We start from the raw sequence: 22,334 nt of genomic DNA, 5'->3' as shown, positions 1-22,334 counted from the left end.
TTTTTGTTGTTTTTTTAATACGTGCTTTATCTATCAAACATCCAACTGTACAAGTGAGCTTTATCAGTAAATCTAGGTTTCCAAGGGATCTTGCAAAAGAAAAATTTCGGCATCATGCAATGATCCCTCTTGGCTCCATACAGTTGGATCAAATGAGCTAATAGAGGGATCTTCTAGTTAGTGGGGGATGCTGCTGACACATGTTTACTCCCATCATTCTTATAGAGAGAGAGAGAAAGAGACAGAGAGAGAGAATAAAAGTCTTCTTGTTGCTGTTGTTACAATGACTCTGTTGGATGCCAGTAAATCTGAAACCCTATTTAGTTGCTACTATGCAGTTATCATCAACAGACACAGAGGCATGACAACATCTTTGTAGTGAAGCTCTTGTTCACGTGTAGGCTTTTCATATGACCAAGAAATCCAATTTTCTTGTGCGTAGAGTCTACATATGGGCAAGAGTTTCTTTTCATACAGGGGTTCTAAGGTTATTATATCCCCATTCACCTGACAAAGAGGAGGTACTAGTCATTTCACTCTATACATATTTGATAACAACAAAGTAGGTAATGACTTAGGTCTCATCCAAAGGATTTGCTCTGATAGAAATACCAGGTTCTGTGTTGATTTTACCAGCATTTCTCCTTCCATTCATATAATGTAAGGCTTTTCCTGATTTGTCAAAAACTGTCCTCACCTTTTAAAATCCCTCTTAAAAACAGTTGTTTTTTTTAAAGGAAGAGATTTATACAGGGGCAGAGTTCAGGTAGTAAGAATTTTCTAGTTGGTTGCTTTCAATTAGCACGAAACTCCTGCTCCAAGATAACAAATAAGCAAGGAAGCTCATAAAGATTTCGTACAGATGTCCTTCAGGCTGCTTAAATATATATTTTTAAGATGCCTAGTTTTAAAAGAGAACAGAAATTAGGTTTTAACAATATGGTTTAACACAAATCCTGATAAATCCTGCACAAATTCAGCACCCTAGAATGGGCATGGCAGGGGAGGGTAGAGTAGAATTGATGTTCTATGTGGAGAAGGCTTAAACAAAGCTTTAATTTCAACAGGGATTGGTATGGAGAAGAGACAGAAAGGTGAAGTCAGTGCTAATGCTTTCTCCACAGCAGAGTTTGGAAAACATACTTTTTTTTTGGATTACATTTCCCAAGAATTCTGCATTGCAGTCCACAATATTCATCTTTCCAATCTCTGCTCCCCACCCTTCACAGCTGGTCTGTAGTTGTAGGATTTGTTTTTGTTGTTTTGGTTGTTATTGGCTTTTTGGATGAATACGACTGCTTTCCATCTTGGAAAGGTCACTCAAACATGGTTTTCCCTCCCACTTTGACATTGCCATCTTGTATGCATGTTTACTGATATACTTAGAAGCATGGAGAACTTCAAAGAAGAAAATAAGATATGGCAAGTTGTAATCTTAACATACAAAGGACAAAATTTACAGTTTCACAATGCTTTCTCAAAAAAAAAAAAAATTCTGTCAGTTGGGCCATAGTCTTATTATAAAGAAACAGAGGAATGGCTGATAACAGAGCAAGAAATAGTTTTTCTCCAAATATCAACGATTAAATCTAGCTATATGCACTCAGATTTGTAGTAGCAGATCTTACATCATTTGCTTGGACAAAGTCAATCACATGGCATGCTGTTTTTCAACTGTAACCTGTTATTGTCCCTATGTGCACACTGAATACCAAAAATGGTCTTCCTTGACACCAGGCTACAATAGTTTTATTTTGCCCTCTGAATCATCATCAGTGTCACTACAAAAGCCCCCAGATTATGATCACATATCATTTCTCTTTAAAACAGCCTAGCACTGAAAGGTATTCCCATCGACATGAAAAGTTGCAGCAAATGAAGCAACATGAGATCCAAATTAGCTACGAGAGCAATTGTTAATGAGGGAAGAGAGGGAGGTTTTAAGACATTCTTTTGTTTCTCATTTTTATACATTTGTTCTGCCTGAAAACTTACAAAGCTCAGCCTTTTCGTGATATACTTCTTCATTACTGTGCTGAAATTGTTTTGGTGGCCAAGACATGGACAAGAATTTATGAGACAGGCACCTTTGTTGAAAAAGAACAAGAAAAATGATCTTTTTTTGAAAAGGGCAATCTGGTTGCTAGTAGAGCAGAAAGATTTCAGAGATTTACTGTTATCATGCTTACATTGAACTAGATGCTTGTTGCAGCTTCCAGCTTGTTCTCTTAAAACAGATGAGGCTGCTTTTAAAAATAGTCTCCGGTTGTTATATCTGCAAAGAACTCTTCAAGAAAGTAAAGCACTTCATAAGGTGAAGAGATGATCATGTTGACTCAGTGCTCAGAACCTAGAACAACACTCTTTCATTTGTGTGTGAAATACTTCATCTCGTCAGTAAGGTGTTTCTCCCTGTTCCTCTAATTCCAACCAGAGAGTGGCAGAAACACAGATACTAACAATTGCAGTTCTATTTTTGACGTAAGAAAGGTAAGTGAGAAAAATAGTGTTACTTCATTAGTTCCAAGACAGCAGCATTTTCAAAATATGTGGCACGAAGGTTATTTTTTTCCTTTTAAACAATCTCAATCAGTAATGATGGTTACTTCAGAAGCTTTAATGTGTTTTTGGATCTATCCAGGGCCTACCTGTGGGCATCCATAAAGACCACATAATACTGGCATGATATGATTTCTCTCATACTCTGTTCAGATTCTACTGCCCAAATTCTATTCCTAGTGTAAGCCAAATTGTAATGTTCAAAGCAAAGTGTGCTGCCATGATTCTTGGGGAAAGTGCATGCACACTGGCTTGGTGCAGTCATGCACACACCCGATAGGGATGCTTTGTTTACCAAGGAGGAACTGACTGAAAGTCACAATTTGGCTTACACTATAATCTTCTGGATTTTTAATGCACAGTTAATGATTAGCATAATTTATCCTTCTTTTCTCTCACCCCACAGGCCATTTATCTAGCTTAGTACTGCAAATAACTACATATTTTTGCTTTCACTCACACTCAAATTTGACATTATTGTTTCATTCCAGCCTTGTTGAATTAATCCGCTGTGTGTGCGTGTGTGTATTTCAATTGCTGCTGCTGATTGCTGCACTGTGTTAATGTGTTTGGAAGTGTGCTGTTTTGTACTTTTTGTTTCGTAGGATGGATTTCTTTTTTTAAAAAGGTGAAGTTTCTTTTTCTAGATATGCTCCTTGATTTTTAAGATAAATGGGTCATAATATGTAAAATTAATGATAATTCCAGTGCAGTTTTGCAAGATGAGCAATAAAACAGCTTTGCTGAAAATTATGTTCTTTACTCCTACAAACACCTCTACTGATTCTCAAGTACACTACAAGAAACAAAGTTTTCAAGCCTGTACATTAGTTTTCCTAAGCATTTTCCAGTAGAATTTCATCTATGATATTTTTTGTCTTTCCCTCTGTTCCTCTCTATTTAGTCATATTTTCTCTCATACCCCATATACTTCCGTCTACACTTCTATCCATATCCTTTTTTGTAGACTTGCACACTGGTTCACAATGCTCATAAAGGTTCACCAGTATGGATCTGCCCACCATAAATGGTGTACTTAAAGACACTGAGATCACAATGCTGGCATAGTATCTTTTCCCAGGTGCTGCTTCCTCAGTTTCTAGATTTATGCCAAACTAGGTACACAAGAAACTACATGCCCTTAGCTAGCCCTCAATTCTGCTTTTCTTCTGCCAACCTTTTCTTTAAATCTAAGCATTTTATGTTAGATTTACCTGGCATCTTTTCTGAACCATATCACTTCCACAACTGCATTAAGTACTGCTATTCATAAATCTCAATTCTTTCCGGTATAGTTCCTTAGTAGTCAAACAACAAAGCAATCAATGTCATCCAGATTACTTCCTGTCCCAGACAAACACTCCTCATTCTTGGGACATGTAGCTGGATGCACAGGAAATGTCTGGGTAGAAAGCACTTCCCTACATCATCACTGCACTAAAACTGGGAAGCCTGACATACGGATTGCAAAACCCACATTGATCTAGCAGTTATTCCCAGAGCAGACACATGAAAATGATGTGCACACATTAAAGCTCAGTGAACATATGGGTTGCAGGAAGTTTGTGCATATTATGTCAAGCACATCAAGTCTCAAAGGAATCAGCAGAAAATGCACCCCAGTAAGTCAGGACATCTGAAATATGTAAGAGCAAATTATCAAACATGCTTCATGTTCTGTGGCTTTTGTTGTTGAGGTGTTCTGCATTTCTAAGTGGACTCGATTCCTAGCATTGCGAACTACAACTTCAATTGCTGTGAATGAGCTACTTGCACCTTTAAAGCACAAATTGCTTCATATGGATGTAATGATTTTGTCCTGCCAGGCAACTTGTAAAAATTGTTCTTGGGACCTTAGGACACTAATTAATGGTGACTATTTAATGGTGCCATGTAAATGACAGTGCCTTGAAGGGATCACTGCTTTGCCTTTTTATTTAATTTTTTAAAAAAATACCTAATAAAATTAGCATCAACGTATTTCAAATGCTAAAAATCAGTAGGTCAAAGGCCTGCATATTCAGTTAATAGTGACATGACCAGAGGGTAAAACCAAATCAATAGGTAATTGTACAAAATATTTGTGTTAAAAGAAACAGCTTCTCCCCCGAGCTGCACCTGAAATAAGCCAACCAAGAATAGCACCAACTCCCATTCCAGATACTCTGCCATTTCTTGTGCAGAAGTACACATTATGGCAGCAATACTTAAATACACCTCTAAAGCAGAATCTGTTTGCCCAATTCCATGTTTTTTGGAGAGGGTCACACAAGGAGATATCCAATATTTCCTTTTGTAAGCATTAGCCCCCAAATGTGGGTGATCTCTAGATTAAATGGAAAGCCAGAAAATGTGAGAACTCTGTTGATGAAGTATTTCACCATGCCCATGGTAAACATAATAGAAAAGTAAATAGGTGAGAAGGTAACTAGGATGATCCCTCTTAGCTTTATACATTCACAGGTATCTGTATTTTTAAATGGTGAATATTTTCAAATCTGGTACAATGATAAACTTCCTTTGGCTTCAGGGGGTGGGTTTATGATAAAATTATTTTTTATGTATGATTTCCATAGTTTTATAATATGCTGGATTAGTTTAGTCTGGTCTGTTGTCTGTAACATTAAACTCTATCTATCTGTCTGTCTTTCTGCTATAATGAAGTGGATGTGTATAAAGCAAAATCTAAAACTGTAAGGGTCCCAAATGTATTACACAACTCATTCTGAATGACATATAAAATGACATGCTTTGCTCATATCTCTAGTCATGAGTCAAGTCCTGCCATAGGATGAGCAGATATGGTCAAAGGTTTTGGAAAATGCTATAGCTAAGCGTATCTTCAACTTGCACTTTCAACATGTCAAGTTTGGGTCATCTTGTGCAATGACTGCCCTTGTTTAGGAAGATGCTGCTGCTTCACAAACCCCATGGTAGCTAGCATGATAAATTGGGTTGAAAAAAATGAAAATAACCTTTTGCCTCCTTTGAACACCTTTTTAAAAGAAACATGGTGGCTAATAACGGATGCTAAACATATAAAACACTGAAGAACTGTAGTAGGTACATCATTGCAACAGGGCTCGGAGTCAACAATGAAGACAGAAACTGGCCATTTCATACTACCCAATTTGCACATGTTTCTATAGGTTCAAATATAATTGTTGACCTGAGGTAACAAGGCAGAATGGTCTGGTGTGCATTTCCAACAACCGCTTCTTGAGATTTCACAGTAAAATCTGTGAAATATAACAATGACTCTTTTCACCTCAATATACCAGCATTTAACATCTTTCTTTGTGAATTATGATAGGCAGAACCATTTTCATTTTGTAGGTGAAAGACATGGGATTATTGATAGATGTCTCCTGGCCTTCACAAAGGTAGAGAGTCAATACATTTTTTTTACTAAGAGTCCTAATAATCTATTTTATCAAGTACCAGTTATCAATCAGCATTCCTTGAAGATGCATCAGATAACTCAGTACTCAAGATTAAGCCATACTTTAATTCAGGTGACCTCCCTTATTCTGAAAAGAATGTCCACATCTCCTCTCCACTCTCATAATCAAATACTTATAGCTCTGATATGCCCAGTCTCTGAAGATCTTTGATTGGTAAGTTTAACCTGCAAAGGTAAACTTGACTACATCGTAAACCCCTACTGAGTTTACATAAAAATGCAGTGGATCAAAATATGTGAAATCGCTATCATCCATTCTTATGAGATTAAACATTATAGATCTATACCTCTTACCATGTCAGTTACATAAATCTGTAATGGTAATCCTGGCAGCTTGGCCATCTCCTCCCATGTATCAAGATTTGGAAAAAGATTGCAGAGATGGTAAATACAACCTTCAATATAATCGTACTTTTATAGAACCAGCAGGTATACATGATGCTGTTCTTCCCACTTTAACCTGCTTTATAAGAAACACTGCACACAAAACAAATACTTATGGTAAAATGAAAGCAACTTCAATACAAACCAGAGAACAATAATAGTATCATGAAGGCAATTTAAGAGCATCCTCAGTTTAGGTGGCTAGGAGGTATTGTTTTATTGAGCAGCTTCAGCAATGCTATAGCTGATAAAAACCATTAAGATGTAACCAACCCATGCAGAACATTGGAAATCTACTAGTCCTAATTGACTGCCAAGGCAGTAGATTCTTAGCTCTGTGGCCTGCTTCTACAACAATGGGAGCAGACAGGAAATTACAGCTTCAAGACAGTAGTTTTTTAATTCAAAAACTGATCACAAAGGCTTACTGTGCTAAAAGCCTTCATGTGAGTCTACTGAAGCTTTCCTCCTTTGCCAGACAGCTGATAAATGAAATTAAAAACATAAAGTGAGGATTTGAAACAGAAAGAGAAGCTGAAAGACAATGGATAATCCCAGTATTCTTTTCCCCCTTCCCATTTGTATTAAGGACACACATCCAAAATGGCAGAGAGAAGTAGTCGAAAGGGATTAGAAAGCAGAGTCTTCCAGCCTGCCTTCTGCTTTGCCAGTTTGTACAGTAGATTGTTTAAAAAGCAAGAGATGTTCCATAAAGCAGATGGTAGCAGATCTCTCCTCCTCCAATGGCACTGAGATCTGACCTGGTCTCTCACTCAAGGGTGAAGAGCTTTAGACTTCTCACCCATTGAATCCTTTGAAGGAAGCAGGGAACTGATGTCCTTCAAACATCAAGGCTTCTGAAATTCGGCAAGCTCCCCACTCTCATGGGCTAAAATGAACTCAAGTATTCCAGTGCAACCTCGTATACAAATTTATATTGTTCCTAAAAGAGAAGAAAAGGGGGGGGGGGGAAGTAAGTAAGTAAGTAAGTAAGTAAGTAAGTAAGTAAGTAAGTAAGTAAGTAAGTAAGTAAGTAAGTAAGTAAGTAAGTAAGTAAGTAAGTAAGTAAGAAAGAAAGAAAGAAAGAAAGAAAGAAAGAAAGAAAGAAAGAAAGAAAGAAAGAAAGAAAGAAAGAAAGAAAGAAAGAAAGAAAGAAAGAAAGAACACAGTAAGAAAGTGATGCTTCAGTGATTCTTCCTCCCCTTCCTACTTTGGCATACATATTTAGATTCAAAAACATTCATAAAGTTAATACACACAAGAGTCTTGATTTATAGTCAGTACTCTGCAAGACTGCCAGCTACTTCTATTTTTTAAATCAAGCTTTAATCTGGCTGACATCTATGATGTGCTAGTACTAAAAGATATGTTTTTCACCTACATTTTATGACTGTTAACAATGTTATTTAGAGCACATATGCTCATTTCCCCCCTAGTCTGTCCCAAATGCTGATGGTAAAAACCAACCGAAAGAGTTAACAGGTCTTATTTGGTACTAACAAATGTTAAAGGTTTCACTTCGATTAAAAATCAGTGAGTTCTACCCTCACCCAGTGTTATCTCTTTTCTCTCCTGGCCCAGATTCCATGAAATGCCTATGGTAAGTCACTAATGAATGCTAATTATCCAATGCACTTACTTGAGCAAGGAAATTAGTAAAATCTGTACAAAATTTTGATTCTTTGCTCTTACCGGTTCAAACAGAGAAACAAATGATCTGACATAACCTAACTAGTAGTAGTTGTTTTTTCATTTGGAAAACCATTAGTATGTGTGGAAAATATTTTTGAGCTGCTACTCTGAAATGCTAACAGCTCGAAAAATGATATTTTCTACATATACCAATAGGACAATCTTTTAGGACACAGACAGACAAGTAAATAAATAGGTCTCTGAGATATAATTTTGAGATAGAATCTACCCAGTTTTTTAAGATGGAAAAATCAGTAATTGTTTATGATTGCAAACTATTGTTTTTCTAGTTCTTATCATTTCTTCGATTTTTCTGGATAAGCAAGCAAACAAACAAAACTGGGGCTCTGGGAAACCAATTCTGAGATATAAACTTTCCAGTTTTTAATTTAGGAAGTTAGCAGTATCCACATCAATTTTTGTGTTTCTAGCTCTTAGCATTTTGGAGAAGATCTTTGTGGCAAAGTTTCACAAATTGCATCTGATTTCAGCATACACTTAAACACTTATGCCAAATAAAACGTTTCAGTCTGTTTTATACCTGAAATGTGTGTGATGATTGTCCCCTACTGAAAACTGGGTTTGCTTGTTAAAACTATCTATATATGTATTTAGAAACACAACTTAAAAATAATTTTAAAATGTAATAATACTACAATTAAAAAAATTCAAATACTTCACAGGGTGCTTTAGGAAGACTTTGGGCAGATAATTGAATTGTTTTCTCCTCCATAATTTAATAAAGTCCAAAATGGAAGTCTATGAGAGAAGATTTAATCCTTAAAGCAGATACGTGGGAGGTGAAATTCAGAATGTAATGCATTTTGACCCAAAGTATATCATGTCGGAGATGCATTCTTTTTAATGCCTTCTTTCCTGATGAACTTACCAATGTCTCCACCATATTGGATTTGTTGTTCCGTAAGGTTTTCACTATGTGGAACACGTCAATGATATTTTGTTGCTGGATCATTTCACACACACTGCATATGGCGCAGAAGGTGCCACTGCGGCCACCACCATTCCTAGGCATAGAAAATGTTGATTTAGACAAGCAAGCAAATTTGTATTAGTTGGTGGGCTTCTGAGAAGCTCCTCCAAAGGGCAAAGTCCCTCTTTGCATAATCAGAGCTACACAGACAACTGTGTAGCTATATCTATATTCTGTGTCCCTGTAGTCAATTAGTACATGGAAGCAGATGGGGATGGTATACATGCTGTATTCCCATAGTTCATGGGCTGATACACACATACTCCAGATATCTGTGCAGACAATCCTGTCTAATAACTTGAATCATTCTACAGCTCTCATAAATCAGGAGAATCTAGTAGAAAATGTCTTGCCTCAGGAGCATGATATTTAATTAGATAAAGAACTGACATCAGCACTTCACATCCATTAAGAAGCTGGCATAGCCCCCTATTCACATCTGCTTGTTTTCCCCTTATTTTTTCACTAAGCAGCTGGATCTAGCTACAATTATTTTTCCCCCACAATACCCTAGAGTGACACTACATTGTGACTTCTTGTGGGAAATACAAATCACAACTAGACCAAGCTGGCCAGCATGCTAATGATGTACCACTGGGCCCACTGATAGATGGGAAACCTAACCACAAGGCCTTGGTCTAGGGGCTGCTCAAAGCGACAAACACCATTTGAGCCATGAATATGGTGTTTTTTTTTGTGATCAGCAATTCCCTGCTTTTCAAATGGCCCACAATCATAGCACAGGGCATGAAGGAACAGAGGTACTTACAGGCAATGTACAACAGTCCGCCCATCACGACCGTCATACTGTTCCTGCCACTTCTCCAGCCGCCTGACCACTTTCAGTAGAGAGCGCTTGGAAGGAGGCGTGTCTCTGTACGCTGGCCAGCCAATATATTGCAGATGCTGAACAATACGGTATCCATCTTGTGGCTGAGGGAAATAAAAAGATATATTAGTTAGCTTGTGGAAAGAAAGTGTACAAAACCTGGTGATTACATTGGGAAGGGAAGGGCTGCCATAAGGTTGAATACAGCAGCCACTTCCAAGCATTGGAGTGTTCAGGATAGTGAACAACCCTTCCTATTTCCAGTGTCTCAACTCCCTCCCTGCCCCCATGCGTCAAGTTGCCATTTTACATCACTGCCTAAGCTTCTGTTGCTACTGTCTATGGTTCCCTTCTTTGAGGTGCTTTGCTTCTCAAAGCTCTTCTGGCAATATTCCTTCTAAGCTGCATGCATGCGTGCATGAAGAGAGCTTCATTGGGGCTCCACACTAGCAGCTGGTATTCCCACCTGTTCAGTACTGGTTTTGGCTGGAACTTTGGTTTGGCTAGCACCTCCCATTACCCCAAGGCAGGCAAATGCTATCTGGCAGGCAGGCAGGTGCTATGGCTGCTCTTGGGTATCCTAACAGAAAGGCAACTTTGTCTGCTGCTGAGGTGGTGTTTGTCTGCAAGGTTGCCATTTAAAGGAAACATCCGGGAGGCTGTGGATGGGAACCTTCCTTACGCTGTGCACTTTCTGGACCCACCTTGCCTAGCTGCCTCACTTCAGTAACAGAGCTCCTTCTTTGTAATGTAAAACACTCTCAGGAAAAGAGAGAAGTGGCTGGAATTTAATGGGGACTGATTCCAGCTTCTTGGGGGAGGTAAATAAGGGGTGCTGTGGGAATAAAATTGGGAAATTCTCTGGCTACAGGGACAGGAGGGGTGATTGGGAGCTGGAATTAGTGGTGGGGTAGATGGGGTGGTCTTCTCCTGCCTCAGGAAAGCATGAGCTGCCACTGGCTCTCAAAATATATTATATCGGGTAATATGAACATTAAAAAATCTCCACCTTCACACTGCAAAAGGATTTCAGAAGAAGTCACCATGACATCTGGCTATTTGGACATTAATTTCTTGATGTGTTTAGCTCAGCTGAAATTTTAACACATGTAAACCATTGCATTTTGCACTTATCTCAGAAGAAATGATTAAATCATGTTTTCCCCCTTTTGTTGATTCTGATACGAAGACTGGTGAAGCCATATCAAAAGAAAGCAAACCAGGCTTTTATAAGCAGACCTTCTGGGCAACAGAAAAGGGGATAAATATACCACTTTGAGGAGTTTTCTGGTGACAGAAAAAAAAATTATAGGACATTTTCCCGCAATACAATGAGTGAGCATATAGAGAAATAGAGTTCTTGTAATTAGAAGCTCATTTAAACTCTAGTTCTTCCCATTCACCACACACCTGAGGCTCACAGGATCTTTTTTTTCCTCCCAACAACAGCAACAAAATTAGAGGGGTGGTACTTAATTCTATGGGATGTATTATGCTCAGTGTCCATAGGGTGAACATCAAGGCTGTCTTTAGCATTGGCAATACAGGATTTCCTGAAACTGTTATGTGAGAATCTTAATTTGTAAGCACTAGCCATTTCCCTTTTATCTGCAGGCTTAAAAGTACTGATAGGCAACTGATAAAAGGGAATGTTATGTGTCATGTCTGTGATTAGAGGGATTATGGATGGGTAACACCTAGAGATAAGAGTATAGAGACTGTGCAAAGGAATGAAAGTAACTGGGAAATGGCAGAAAATTAAAATGAGATAAGTCTCTCCATTGTTCTAAACCATTCACTACTTTCAGTTGATTGAAATTCTGTATGTTATGCACGCCAAAAGCTGTTGTTTTATATATATTAAAAAATCATACTGTCTTTCATACAGAGTGGTCAGTGGACAAGAATGAGTTTGTAAGCTTTACCTCCTTCTTGGAGAAATCTGACCTAGTCAAGATGACAAGTGACTTAGCTGGATTTGGATTATTATAATACCCTATACATGGGACTGCCATTCGAAAGTGTTTGGAACCCAGGCTGTTGGCTATAGCCTTTTACAATGACAATACAAATTCTTTGTCACGACAGCTTAACTGGCTACTGGTCTATTCCTACATGTAGTTCAAAATGCTGGAGCTGATGTAAATGGCTTGGGTCCAGACTGTTCAAAGTACCATCCCTCCCTATATGGACCTATGTAGGTCTTTGGAGCCTATGGAGATTTAAATGGTTGTAAAATTACCGTATTTTTCACTCCATAAGACGCACCTTTCCATAAGACGCACGAATTTTTTAGGAGAAGAAAACAGGAAAATATAATCTGTTTTCTTTGCTCCATAAGACGCACAGACTTTCCACCTCCCTGTTTTGTGGGGAAAAAGTGCGTTTTATGGTGCGAAAAATATGGTAATTCAGAATTATTATATGCCATCAAGTCACTTCTGATGTGTGGTGACTCTATGAGCTAATAACCTTCGAAGTGTCCTATCCTTAACAGCTTTGTTCAGATCTTGCAAACCTACAACACTTCATGCTCCTGGCAATACTGTCTTTTCCAGAAACTTCTACTCAGGTCTGGCAAACTAACAGCTGTGGATTCTGTTATTGAGTCAACCCATCTCATTATAGGTCTTCTTCTTTTCCTAGTGCCCCTAGCACCACTTTCCCCAGCAATATTGTCTTTTCCAGTCATTTCTGTATTCTTATTATACATGCAAAGTAAAATAGCCTTGATTTACTTATTTTTGCTCTAGGAAGGGTTCAGACTTGACTTCACTGAGCACCCATTTATTTGCCTTTCTGGTGGTCTGGTCTGTCGTAAATGTAATGCTCACCTTCACCAGCACATTTGAAATGAGTTAGCTTTCTAATCTGCATTTTAGAGAGCAGGCATGCCAATATTTATTTACTTGAGAGGTTAAAGAGCATGTCTTTTTCTCTACTGTATGTGTTGCACTTACTCACACTTTTGCTTCACTGTTTCATTAAGTCCAAAACAGATGTCCAAAATAATTCGGCAACCATAGTACAGATCATGTGATTGCCTTTTGAGATTTTTTTAGTATCTTTTGAATATCAGAGTGATTATGGGTAGAGGGAGATAAGGCTTTGGCACACTTCCTACTCATTGCAGAAGAATGGTAAACAGATGTTTGAAGGGTGTTCACTGTTTTGGTATTGTGACCGTCAGAATCAAGGTAGTCAGACAAGCCATCTCTCCACTCTAAATCTGGTGCTGCTTAACACCAGGTCTGTATCCAATAAATCCCAGATTATTCAAGACCCTATCCTAGAGGAGGATGCAGACCTGGTATGCATAACTGAGACTTGGATGGGAGGGAAGGGGGTGTTCCCCTGACCCTTGCCTGCCCTCCAGGTCATGCAGTTCAGCATCAGGGTAGACTGGGGAGGCAGGAGGGAGTAGCCATTGTATATAAAAACACTCTAGAGGTTGTTAGGCGCTCTGCGGTGGCGATGCCAGGTCTTGAGGCCATCCACGTGTCGATTGGGGCCAGGGGTGGTATTGGGATCTTGCTGGGTTACCGTGCTTCCCGTGACCCAGTCACTTCCTGGCGGACTTTGTCTCTGTGGCACTGTTGGAATCCCTGAGGCTTTTGGTCTTGGGTGATTTCAACATCCATGTGGAGGTGGAAGTTTTTGTTCCAGCTCTTGAGTTCTTGGAAACCATGGCTTCCTTGGACATGTCCCAATATGTCAATGGCCCCACCCACGTGGGCAGCCAAACCTTAGATCTGGTGTTCTTTCCCTAGCGGAGGGAGTGTGGTCTTATGGTGGCTGACCTTGTGTTGGTCCCCTTGTCATGGTTGGATCATCGCCTAATTAAATGTAACCTCTCAGTGGCTCTCCCTCCCTGAAGGGACAAAGGACCTATTTTAATGGTCCGCCCTCAAAGGCTACTGGATCCTATAGGATTCCAGGATTCCATGAGAGGGGTTCCGGCTGGCCTGACTGGCACTCCTGTCTAGGCGCTGGTTGATGGCTGGCTTGCCGCCGTTACCAGGGCTGTTGACACGATTGTTCCTAAACGCCCTCTCCATTGCAGAGCTCGTCCAGCGCCCTGGTTTAACCAGCAGCTGCAAGCTATGAAGCAGAACAGGAGAAGGCTAGAGTGCATCGGAGACATAACCCGATGGAATATAATCGGAAAGCTGTCAGGATCGCGACTAACCATTACCTTACTAAGGTGAGAGCTGCTAGTCGAGCTCACAGGGGCACCCCACTCCCAGTGCACAGACCCCGCCCCCCAACCAGTCTGCAGTTCTGAAAAGGTTGGGGACCACTGCTGTAGACCATATTCATTGATGCCATTGGTATTCAGGCTTCCCCTTTTGATGTAAAGGTTGACATCTTTTTTCCAGCTGGCAACACAGACATGATATTGTGTAGCAATATTAGCTCATTTCCTGGTGTTTTGAATCATGGCTACAGAAGCTCCATGTCCTAGATTTTTGAGGAATTGAATGCTGAGATAGATGGGGAAACAAGTGTACCAGAGGAGAGGAGTCATAAATCCTGTGGTACAAACATTTGGTAAAAAAATATTCTGGTTCATGAACCAGGTGCCAAACCTTTACAACTAAACCTTCCTCTGTTTAATTGTTCAAAGAAACCTGTCATGCATGTTTGATGGGGATATGGAAGAGCGCCTTCTCTTAGGCTGCTTCTAGGTTGTGAAATGCCCTCTCCCAGGAGGCCAGGTTGGCCCCTTACTTCTTGTCCTTCTGGTTACAGGTGAAGACCATATCAGGCTTTTTACTAGTTAAATCGGCAATGATGACTTTGGGTGCTGCCTATTGTTTTATGTGTGCTTCAATTTGTTTCAAAAATGTTTTGAACAATAATTGAACTGATTAGTTTAATACTTATATATGTTAAATTCTTTTTTAATGTAATAAATTATTGTATTTTAAACTGGTTGCGTCTTTTAATAAGTTTTGAGCCAACTTGGGTCTCATTATTGGAAGAAAGGTAGTATTAGAGATAAAAAACATCAATAAAAATTATATGAAGGAATGATTTTATATATAAAGGTTGGGTGTGATAGGCAGAGAAGAGGAAGAATTTATGTATTTATGTATGTATGTATGTATGTATGTATGTATGTATGTATGTATGTATGTATCTATGTATGTATGTATGTATGTATGTATCTATCTATCTATCTATCTATCTATCTATCTATCTATCTATCTATCTATCTATCTATCTATCTATCTATCTATCTATCTATCTATATCTATCTATCTATCTATCTATCTATCTATCTATCTATCTATCTATCTATCTATCTATTTATTTATTTATTTATTTATACCCCACCTATCTAGTCATTTCAACCACTCTAGAATGGGCCATAAAGAGGCGACTTTCTCATATTCCAATGAGTTGTGCTGTCTTACATTCCTAGGCTGAACAGTAATGGAAAATAAGCTGGTTGCTCTTTACCCTTGCCATGTTGCAGATCCGGAATATCCTATTGATAATATCCTCATCTATGTCAGCAGAAACAAATTCCACTTGGATTGGCCCATAGCAGCAGGATGTCTTCTCTGGCCAGTACTGCATACAGAGCTAGTCACAGAAAGGGAACCAGATCACAGATTAAAAGAAATGAATGAGCAAAGTAGAACAGACCAGCTTTTAAGCAAAAATCACCCAATATCCAGAGAATCAGAAAACGGAAATGTTAAACATTGCCACTCTATAACATCAAAATATGAAAGCAGAAATAGACATTATAGGTAGTCCATAATTAGAAGAGAGCTGTTTGTGGGTGCCACAGCAGAAGCTTTTATCACCTCACAAAATCTGCAAATTAGCTTTCTTCTGTGACTGCTTTTTGCAAATAAAGCATGAAACATAAGTATTCCTATGAAGTCTGACTTCTCAAACAGAAAAGACTGCCTAGCCTTGTGATTTTAACACTGTGTTTTCAGATCTAACATCAATCTATGAATAATATCTACTTATGAGTAAAGAATACAGAAAACCATAACCAAAGCTGACCAAATCAACTCTGAGTTAGAACATGTCTATGTACAAGTATTAGAAATTCAACAAGTATTCTAGCTCATGTGTTCAGTGCCAGATAAGGGAATGGGAAAGGCATCCAGTGAGCTGATCTGTGCCTTGTGGCTTAATGTTGTTGGTCCTGGTTATTGGCAATGAAAGTTGTTAGTAACAGCTATATCTACCAGGAGCATGCTTCAGATTTGAATATATTCCTAATTCAGAATTAAACTGGGCTAATTAAAGAACTGCTGGATAGCTCACTGGTTTAGATATCTGGCTGCAGAGTTGGAAGTTTTATTCCCCACCGTTCCTCCTTGATAGAGGCTGGACTCGATGATCCATAGGGTCCAGCTCTTCAGGTCTAAGATGATGATGATGATAAAAGCAGATTTGGAGGGCATCCAAATCAAAACAGGACTCCCCCAGAGGAAATGAGATCCTGTTGTTTAATATAATAGGTGATACTAGAATAGGTCAACTGAATCAGTAGAAATTTGGAAAGTCAGTCGCTCTGTAACTTCCATTAAAATGCTAAATTAAGCTACAACTAGAGTAGTCCCATTTGAATCAATAAAACATAGAGACATATTGACTCATCAAATCATCACTGATTTAGTGGTCTTCTAATCTCACTTACTACTCTAAGCAATGGGATTTCAGCCCATTCGTTATCAGTTTCAATTTCGTTGGTCACTGAAAGTATGTCTTCAAAGATTAGTTCACAACTCCTCCACATATGAGAAACATCAGGATGTGAAGAAGGAAAAGCTCCAGTTTCTGATCCCACTCTAATCCACATGTTGAAGTAATATACCCTGGAGTGGGTCATGTTTTCAGTAGTCTCTGCTGCTGAGAATCTCATCCTACAAGAGCTGGGATGGTGAAAATGATTTGATCATGTTTCCGGGACTTAAAAGGGCACATCTCTTGGTGCTTGAAACAAAAATGCTAGATATTTAAGTTCTTTTTCTGCCACTAACATTCCACCCATAATTTTCCTTTAACATTTTTGTGTTTTTTTAATAAAGCAAAGTGGTTTTGATACATCATAACTCCTGAGCTTCTGTAGCTACTATTTTGAATGTTTCCACTGTCTTGTCATTCTTATACATACTGGCAAGAAAAAAAAAGTTGGGGAAGGCAAATATTTCCCCTCTACAGATCTGAGACAATGCAAAGAAAATGGTTTAGAATACAAATGACTTTTGAAGGGCTTAATTCTGAGAATTTTTGTGGTGGACATATTATAAAAGACATGGGGCAGAGAATTCTTCTATCCTTCCTTTTTGGTACTGCTAAAATAGGAACAACAGTAGATGTATGTAACTCTGCATTCCTCAGAGCAGGGGTCAGGGAACTTTTTTACCTTTTACCCCCCCCAAAAAATTATATATGCCAACATTACCCCCTTGATTTGAAAGTAAGGAAATCATACATTATTTGAATTCAAAATATTATTGAATCTACAAAGTAGATTGAACTAGCAGGATATATCATCAGTATCAATGGCTGCCAGGCTATTTACCGAACTATCAGGATGCACCAAATTTAATAAAGATGTGCACTATTTTTGCTGGAACACATTGCACTCCAGCCATGGGGTGGTATAGGGAGTACTAAGGTGTCCAACTTGCCTAGCTAGTTGCATTAAATTTTTGTTAGCTCGCAGAGGATTTAATCATCATCAATGGCTGCCAGAGTGGTGGTAGCAATAGGGGGCGCTTTTCCTACCACTTTAATCATTCTGTGTGTGGTTTGCAAAAAGGAACAAACTGGGCTAAAGATCATGTCACCCACCCTGGTGCCACAGCCCAACATCAAAGACCAGTGCACTATTTTTTTTATCATCATCAATGGAAAACTCAGCAGTGGCCAGAGGACTGGAAAAGATCAGTCTACATCCCAATCCCAAAGAAGGGAAGTGCCAAAGAATGCTCCAACTTCTGTACAGTACAATTGCGCTCATTTCACATACTAATAAGGTTATGCTCAAAATCCTACAAGGTATGCTTTGCTCATTACACCCAGGATTTTCATTTTACCCCATTTGGGGTAATTTACCCCTGTTCCCAGACCACTGCCTCAGAGTAACCAGAGATTTGATAGCAGCATCAGTGATATTAACCAGAAAATCTCTCAGAGGTGTCTGGAATTCTTCAGAGTCTATTAGTCTCTAGGGTTGGGTTATTTTCATGAAACCACTCTTCTTATCTCAAAAGCCAGGCCATTTTAATAAGATCCCTATGTTTGTAGATGGAGAAGCTGCTGTACGACTAAACTCAAGAGGAAGGATTTGGACTTTGACAAAGGAATTCATGCAAACTTTCAGATTAACAACCTCTGGCACAGAAAAACAGATGTCCCCCTACATGTGCAGGGCCAATTCATATCTCATGAGCCAACCATGATTAACAAAAAGGTCAGATCCAGACTTAGTTATATTTAGAACAAACCCGTCAAAGTCAATGAGAACTAAATCAGTCATGACAAACAGATTCCACAGATTTCAGTAGATCTGTTACAAGGATGACTAAGCTTAGGTCCAACCAACAAAGTGGTAGCAAATCTTAGAAGAGCCCCTGAATGCTGAAAAAGGCTCATTATACACCTTAGATCACAAGCAATATTCATAACTTCCAGCTGTATATGAATTGGTTAGAATCTATTTATTCCCCTTCCTTTTTGGCCAGGGTTTTCAGCCCAAGCCAAACAGTAGCTGAAAAAAATACCTGTTCTGCACATACTTGTATCCTCAAACCTCTACCCACCTGTGCAGCATCCATTTCATTCAACATCACGATGGAGGAACAGTTGTAATCGAACACCAGTCTCCAGAAATCTGCTACAGTGTTGGGTAATGGGTGCTGGGTAACTACAAAAGCAGCAGGTTGCTTGTGGCTCTGACAAAATCAGAAGGAAGGGAGAAAAATAACAAGAGAAAGAAAAACGCAGAAAGGATTAGTGTTAGCAGGGAAAACTAATCACTATTTATTCAGGAGAATCTCAAACCTAGGAGCCTGTGGGTGGGCAAACTGATCCATGTAACCAGATTATACAAAACAAACCACATACCCTTGTTATCACTGCACACTGAATGAATGAAGCTTTTGTAACTGGATTCCGATGAAGACATTTCATTAGAGACATGGCATAAGAATAAGGGATTATCCCTTATGAATTATGCATGTGTTAGGACTCAGCAATAATAATAATAATTAGAAGGAAATGATTGAAGGTGACAGCTGGTGACAACTAGAAGCAAGACTTTCTTTTCCCTAAAGATACTGAAACCAGAGATGCTGGGATACAAAGAGGTTTTTAAGCTGACACAATGAACTGAACGCAAATAGTTCCTTTCGTCATTTACAAGCTCAGCCCCCAAGTTGTAATAAAAACTCCTTTAGAACACTTCTTAATTGTAGAAACAGTTGTGATGGGGCATGCAAGACTACGTACATCTAAAGCACCTTTGGGATCACTAAACTACTTTTACATGGTTTTGGATTCTAGCCAGTCATAATGCTCATTCTCTTCTTCCCTTCTTGAGACTCTAAAGCAAAAGCAAAGCGTGCTGCTTATATACCGCCCCATAGCGCTTCAAGCACTCTCTGGGCGGTTTACAAGTTAGTTATGCAGGCTACACATCCCGCTCCCCCAACGATCTGGGTACTCATTTTACCGACCTCGGAAGGATAGAAGGCTGAGTCATCCTTGAGCCGGCTACCTGGGATTGAACCGCAGGTCATGAGCACAGTTTTGGTTGCAGTACCGCAGTTTAAGAACTATGCCTCCAGAATGAATTCCAAGTTCAGACAGACACTGCAGGGTTATTAGGTTCTGGCATCTATTTCTGGGATTGCTGGTGTGCAGGGGCTTGGCCTGAGGAGTGGCAGAATTCAGGCCTCACCAGGGACTTGATGTTCCTGGAATTTTCTCACATTCTAGGCACCATTTGGTTATGGGCTGAGGAATGGGCCAATTCAGTAGTCAGATTCTGGTGCGATAATAGGGCAATGGTGCATGTCATTAGTATGTTTTTGTTTTATTTTTATTTTTGTAGAGTATAGATGTAACTGCATTGTTTTTTAATATGTTTGTTTCAACTGAACTGTTTTAATTCATGTTGGAAGGATATCATGAAAGTGGGGAGATGGTCCTCCCATAGATACAAACATTACATGTGGGACGTGCCACGGCTGTAGGCTGCTGCTGGGTTCTTTGTCTCTATCTTTCAGATGCAGAGCGACTCAAATGGTGATTGAGGATCCTGTTGTTGGCAGTTTCATTCACTGGGCGGCAGATTATGCTGCCAGGACGGCATGGAGCTGAGATTTGGGACTGCAACCAGCAGCGAGCTTGACATGGCTTGGCTGGAGGAATGTGCTGGACATTCTGGCTGATTTGAGGAGCTGGAAGGCAAAGTCCCTGTTTTCAAGAATACAGTGGTGCCTCGCTTAACGGGTGCCTCGTTTAACGATGAATCTGCATAGCGACGGATTTTTTGCGATCGTTTTTGCGATCGCATAACGATGTTTCTAATGGGAAAATATCGCTTTGCGATGATCGGTAAGCTGTTTCGCTTACCAATTTTCGCATAACAATGTTTTCTCAACAGCTGATCGGTGGTTCCAAAATGGCCGCTGGGTAAAAAAATGGCCACCCGCTGCGCCCATTCCCCACTTACCGGGCAGCGAAAATGGCGGCCGTATGGAAGATTTTCGCATTAAGGTGAGTTTTTTGCCCATAGGAATGCATTAAACGGGTTTTAATGCATTCCTATGGGCTTTTTTAATTTCGCATAGCGACAAATCCGTATAGCAACAATTTTGGCTGCACAGATTATCATCGCTATGTGGAGCACCACTGTAGTTTGATCCATGATTATTCCTCGGCATAGTTGGAAAGCCAACAGCAATGCTGGTTGCATAAATAGAGCATGTAAGAAAGTTAATAAGGAAGTTTGCAGAGCAATGGTTGATGGCTTAAGATCAGTAATATCTGGACACCCGGAGATCTGATTGGACCGACCGGAGCTATGTAGAGGTGATGGGGTTCATTTAGTCTGAGGCTGGTTTAGAGATTTTCTTGAGGGATCTTTGTAGGGGCCTGTGTGCCAAATATTTTGGCTGGATGGGGGGAATGGAGCATAGCAAGCTTGCCCATTCGATGGTGGGTAGTGTGGAAGGAAACTGAATTGATGAGTGCCCATGGAGTTCAAGCAGTGCATAGTGGGTCTGAACTTTCAGCACTGCAGATCGTGAGGTTACAGTGCTGAGAGGAAAGACCTGCTGGGGCCCTCCCCGGCCTGAGGGCCGCTAAAGGCAGGGGGCTTGCATTCCTGGGAGGGGGGGCTTGATATTTTGCCAGCCAGGGCCATACTGTCTTAGGGACAGCACAACAACGGGGCACGGGACTCGCCAATAGAGCTCGATGAGGGGGTCCTGTGAGACCTTCAGCATCAAACCTCATACTGCACTAACGCAGGCCCCTGGTTTCTAAGCTGTAAGTTATGGCATGTTGATTTAATAAAGTGTGGCCCTATTTTTACCCATCACTTGCATCTCATCTCATTATTCCGGAGTGGGAGGGCAAAGCAAGATGTACAGATTTCTCGTCTCTAAGCAATTGTGTGTGGTACTTTCATTCAGTTACCATTTATTTATATAGATTAGAGGATGTGGCTTTTCTTAAATATAAAATTTTACTTACTTTAGAATGTTTGTTTATGCATTTTACTGTTACCCTGGAGACCAGAGCTGTGTAATTTCTAGAGATCCAGAGATAGCACATACCTATCATCAGTCTTTAGACTGTCAAATCTGGTCCTGTGACCCCCTAAAAATGTTTTCTTGTAAAATTTTCGTTAGAACTGGGAAACCTCATTTGAACCCTCTAGTGCAGCCAGCCTCAACTTTTTGCTGTTGTTGGGCATGACCATGAACACAATATGAAAGAAATTTAGGCCGAATCAGGATTGTATAAGCCACATAATGACCTTATATGGTGATTTGTGAAGAATTGTTTCCAGTATGTGGTCCCTTTCAAATATGCCAGGCCCCACCAGGGGGCCATATGTCCCCTATTGAGAATAGGTGCTCTAGTGCAGTGGTTCTTAACCTTTTTGAAAGAAACGCCCCCTTGAGCCATTGAGGAAGTTATCATCGCCCCCTCTCCGCGGTGATGATATCTTATTTATTTATTTATTTATTTATTTATTTATTTATTTATTTATTTATTTATTTATTTATTTATTTATTTATTTATTTAAGACACTTAAATCCAATGACCCCTGAAAACAAAATTAAATTCCAAGAAAATGAAATGCCCCCAAAAAAGTAACATTTAATGATTTAGTTGCGAGTGAATTTTAAGACGCAAAAAGA

At 39.6% G+C, this 22,334-nt stretch overlaps 1 protein-coding gene across 39 annotated transcripts in view; it reads right to left on the bottom strand.

Annotated features, from left to right (window-relative positions):
- Nucleotides 1-1,503: 1,503 nt before the first annotated feature.
- Nucleotides 1,504-22,334, bottom strand: part of PTPRT (protein tyrosine phosphatase receptor type T) — a 716,634-nt gene continuing 695,803 nt past the window's right edge. For all 39 annotated transcript variants that reach the window (XM_078393145.1, XM_078393157.1, XM_078393154.1 and 36 more), the window contains 5 exons: nucleotides 18,720-18,851; nucleotides 15,385-15,510; nucleotides 9,859-10,022; nucleotides 8,988-9,123; nucleotides 1,504-7,349 (listed from right to left, as the gene is read on the bottom strand). In XM_078393145.1, the coding sequence (XP_078249271.1) occupies nucleotides 7,296-7,349; nucleotides 8,988-9,123; nucleotides 9,859-10,022; nucleotides 15,385-15,510; nucleotides 18,720-18,851 (612 nt within the window). In that variant the 3' untranslated portion in view covers nucleotides 1,504-7,295. The remainder of the gene's footprint in view (nucleotides 7,350-8,987; nucleotides 9,124-9,858; nucleotides 10,023-15,384; nucleotides 15,511-18,719; nucleotides 18,852-22,334) is intronic.

Source organism: Pogona vitticeps, chromosome 4, assembly GCF_051106095.1.
Source record: "Pogona vitticeps strain Pit_001003342236 chromosome 4, PviZW2.1, whole genome shotgun sequence".
NCBI classification, from domain to species: domain Eukaryota; kingdom Metazoa; phylum Chordata; class Lepidosauria; order Squamata; family Agamidae; genus Pogona; species Pogona vitticeps.
The sequence above is the reverse complement of the archived record's forward strand: the minus strand, read 5'-3'. Positions and strand labels throughout refer to the sequence as shown.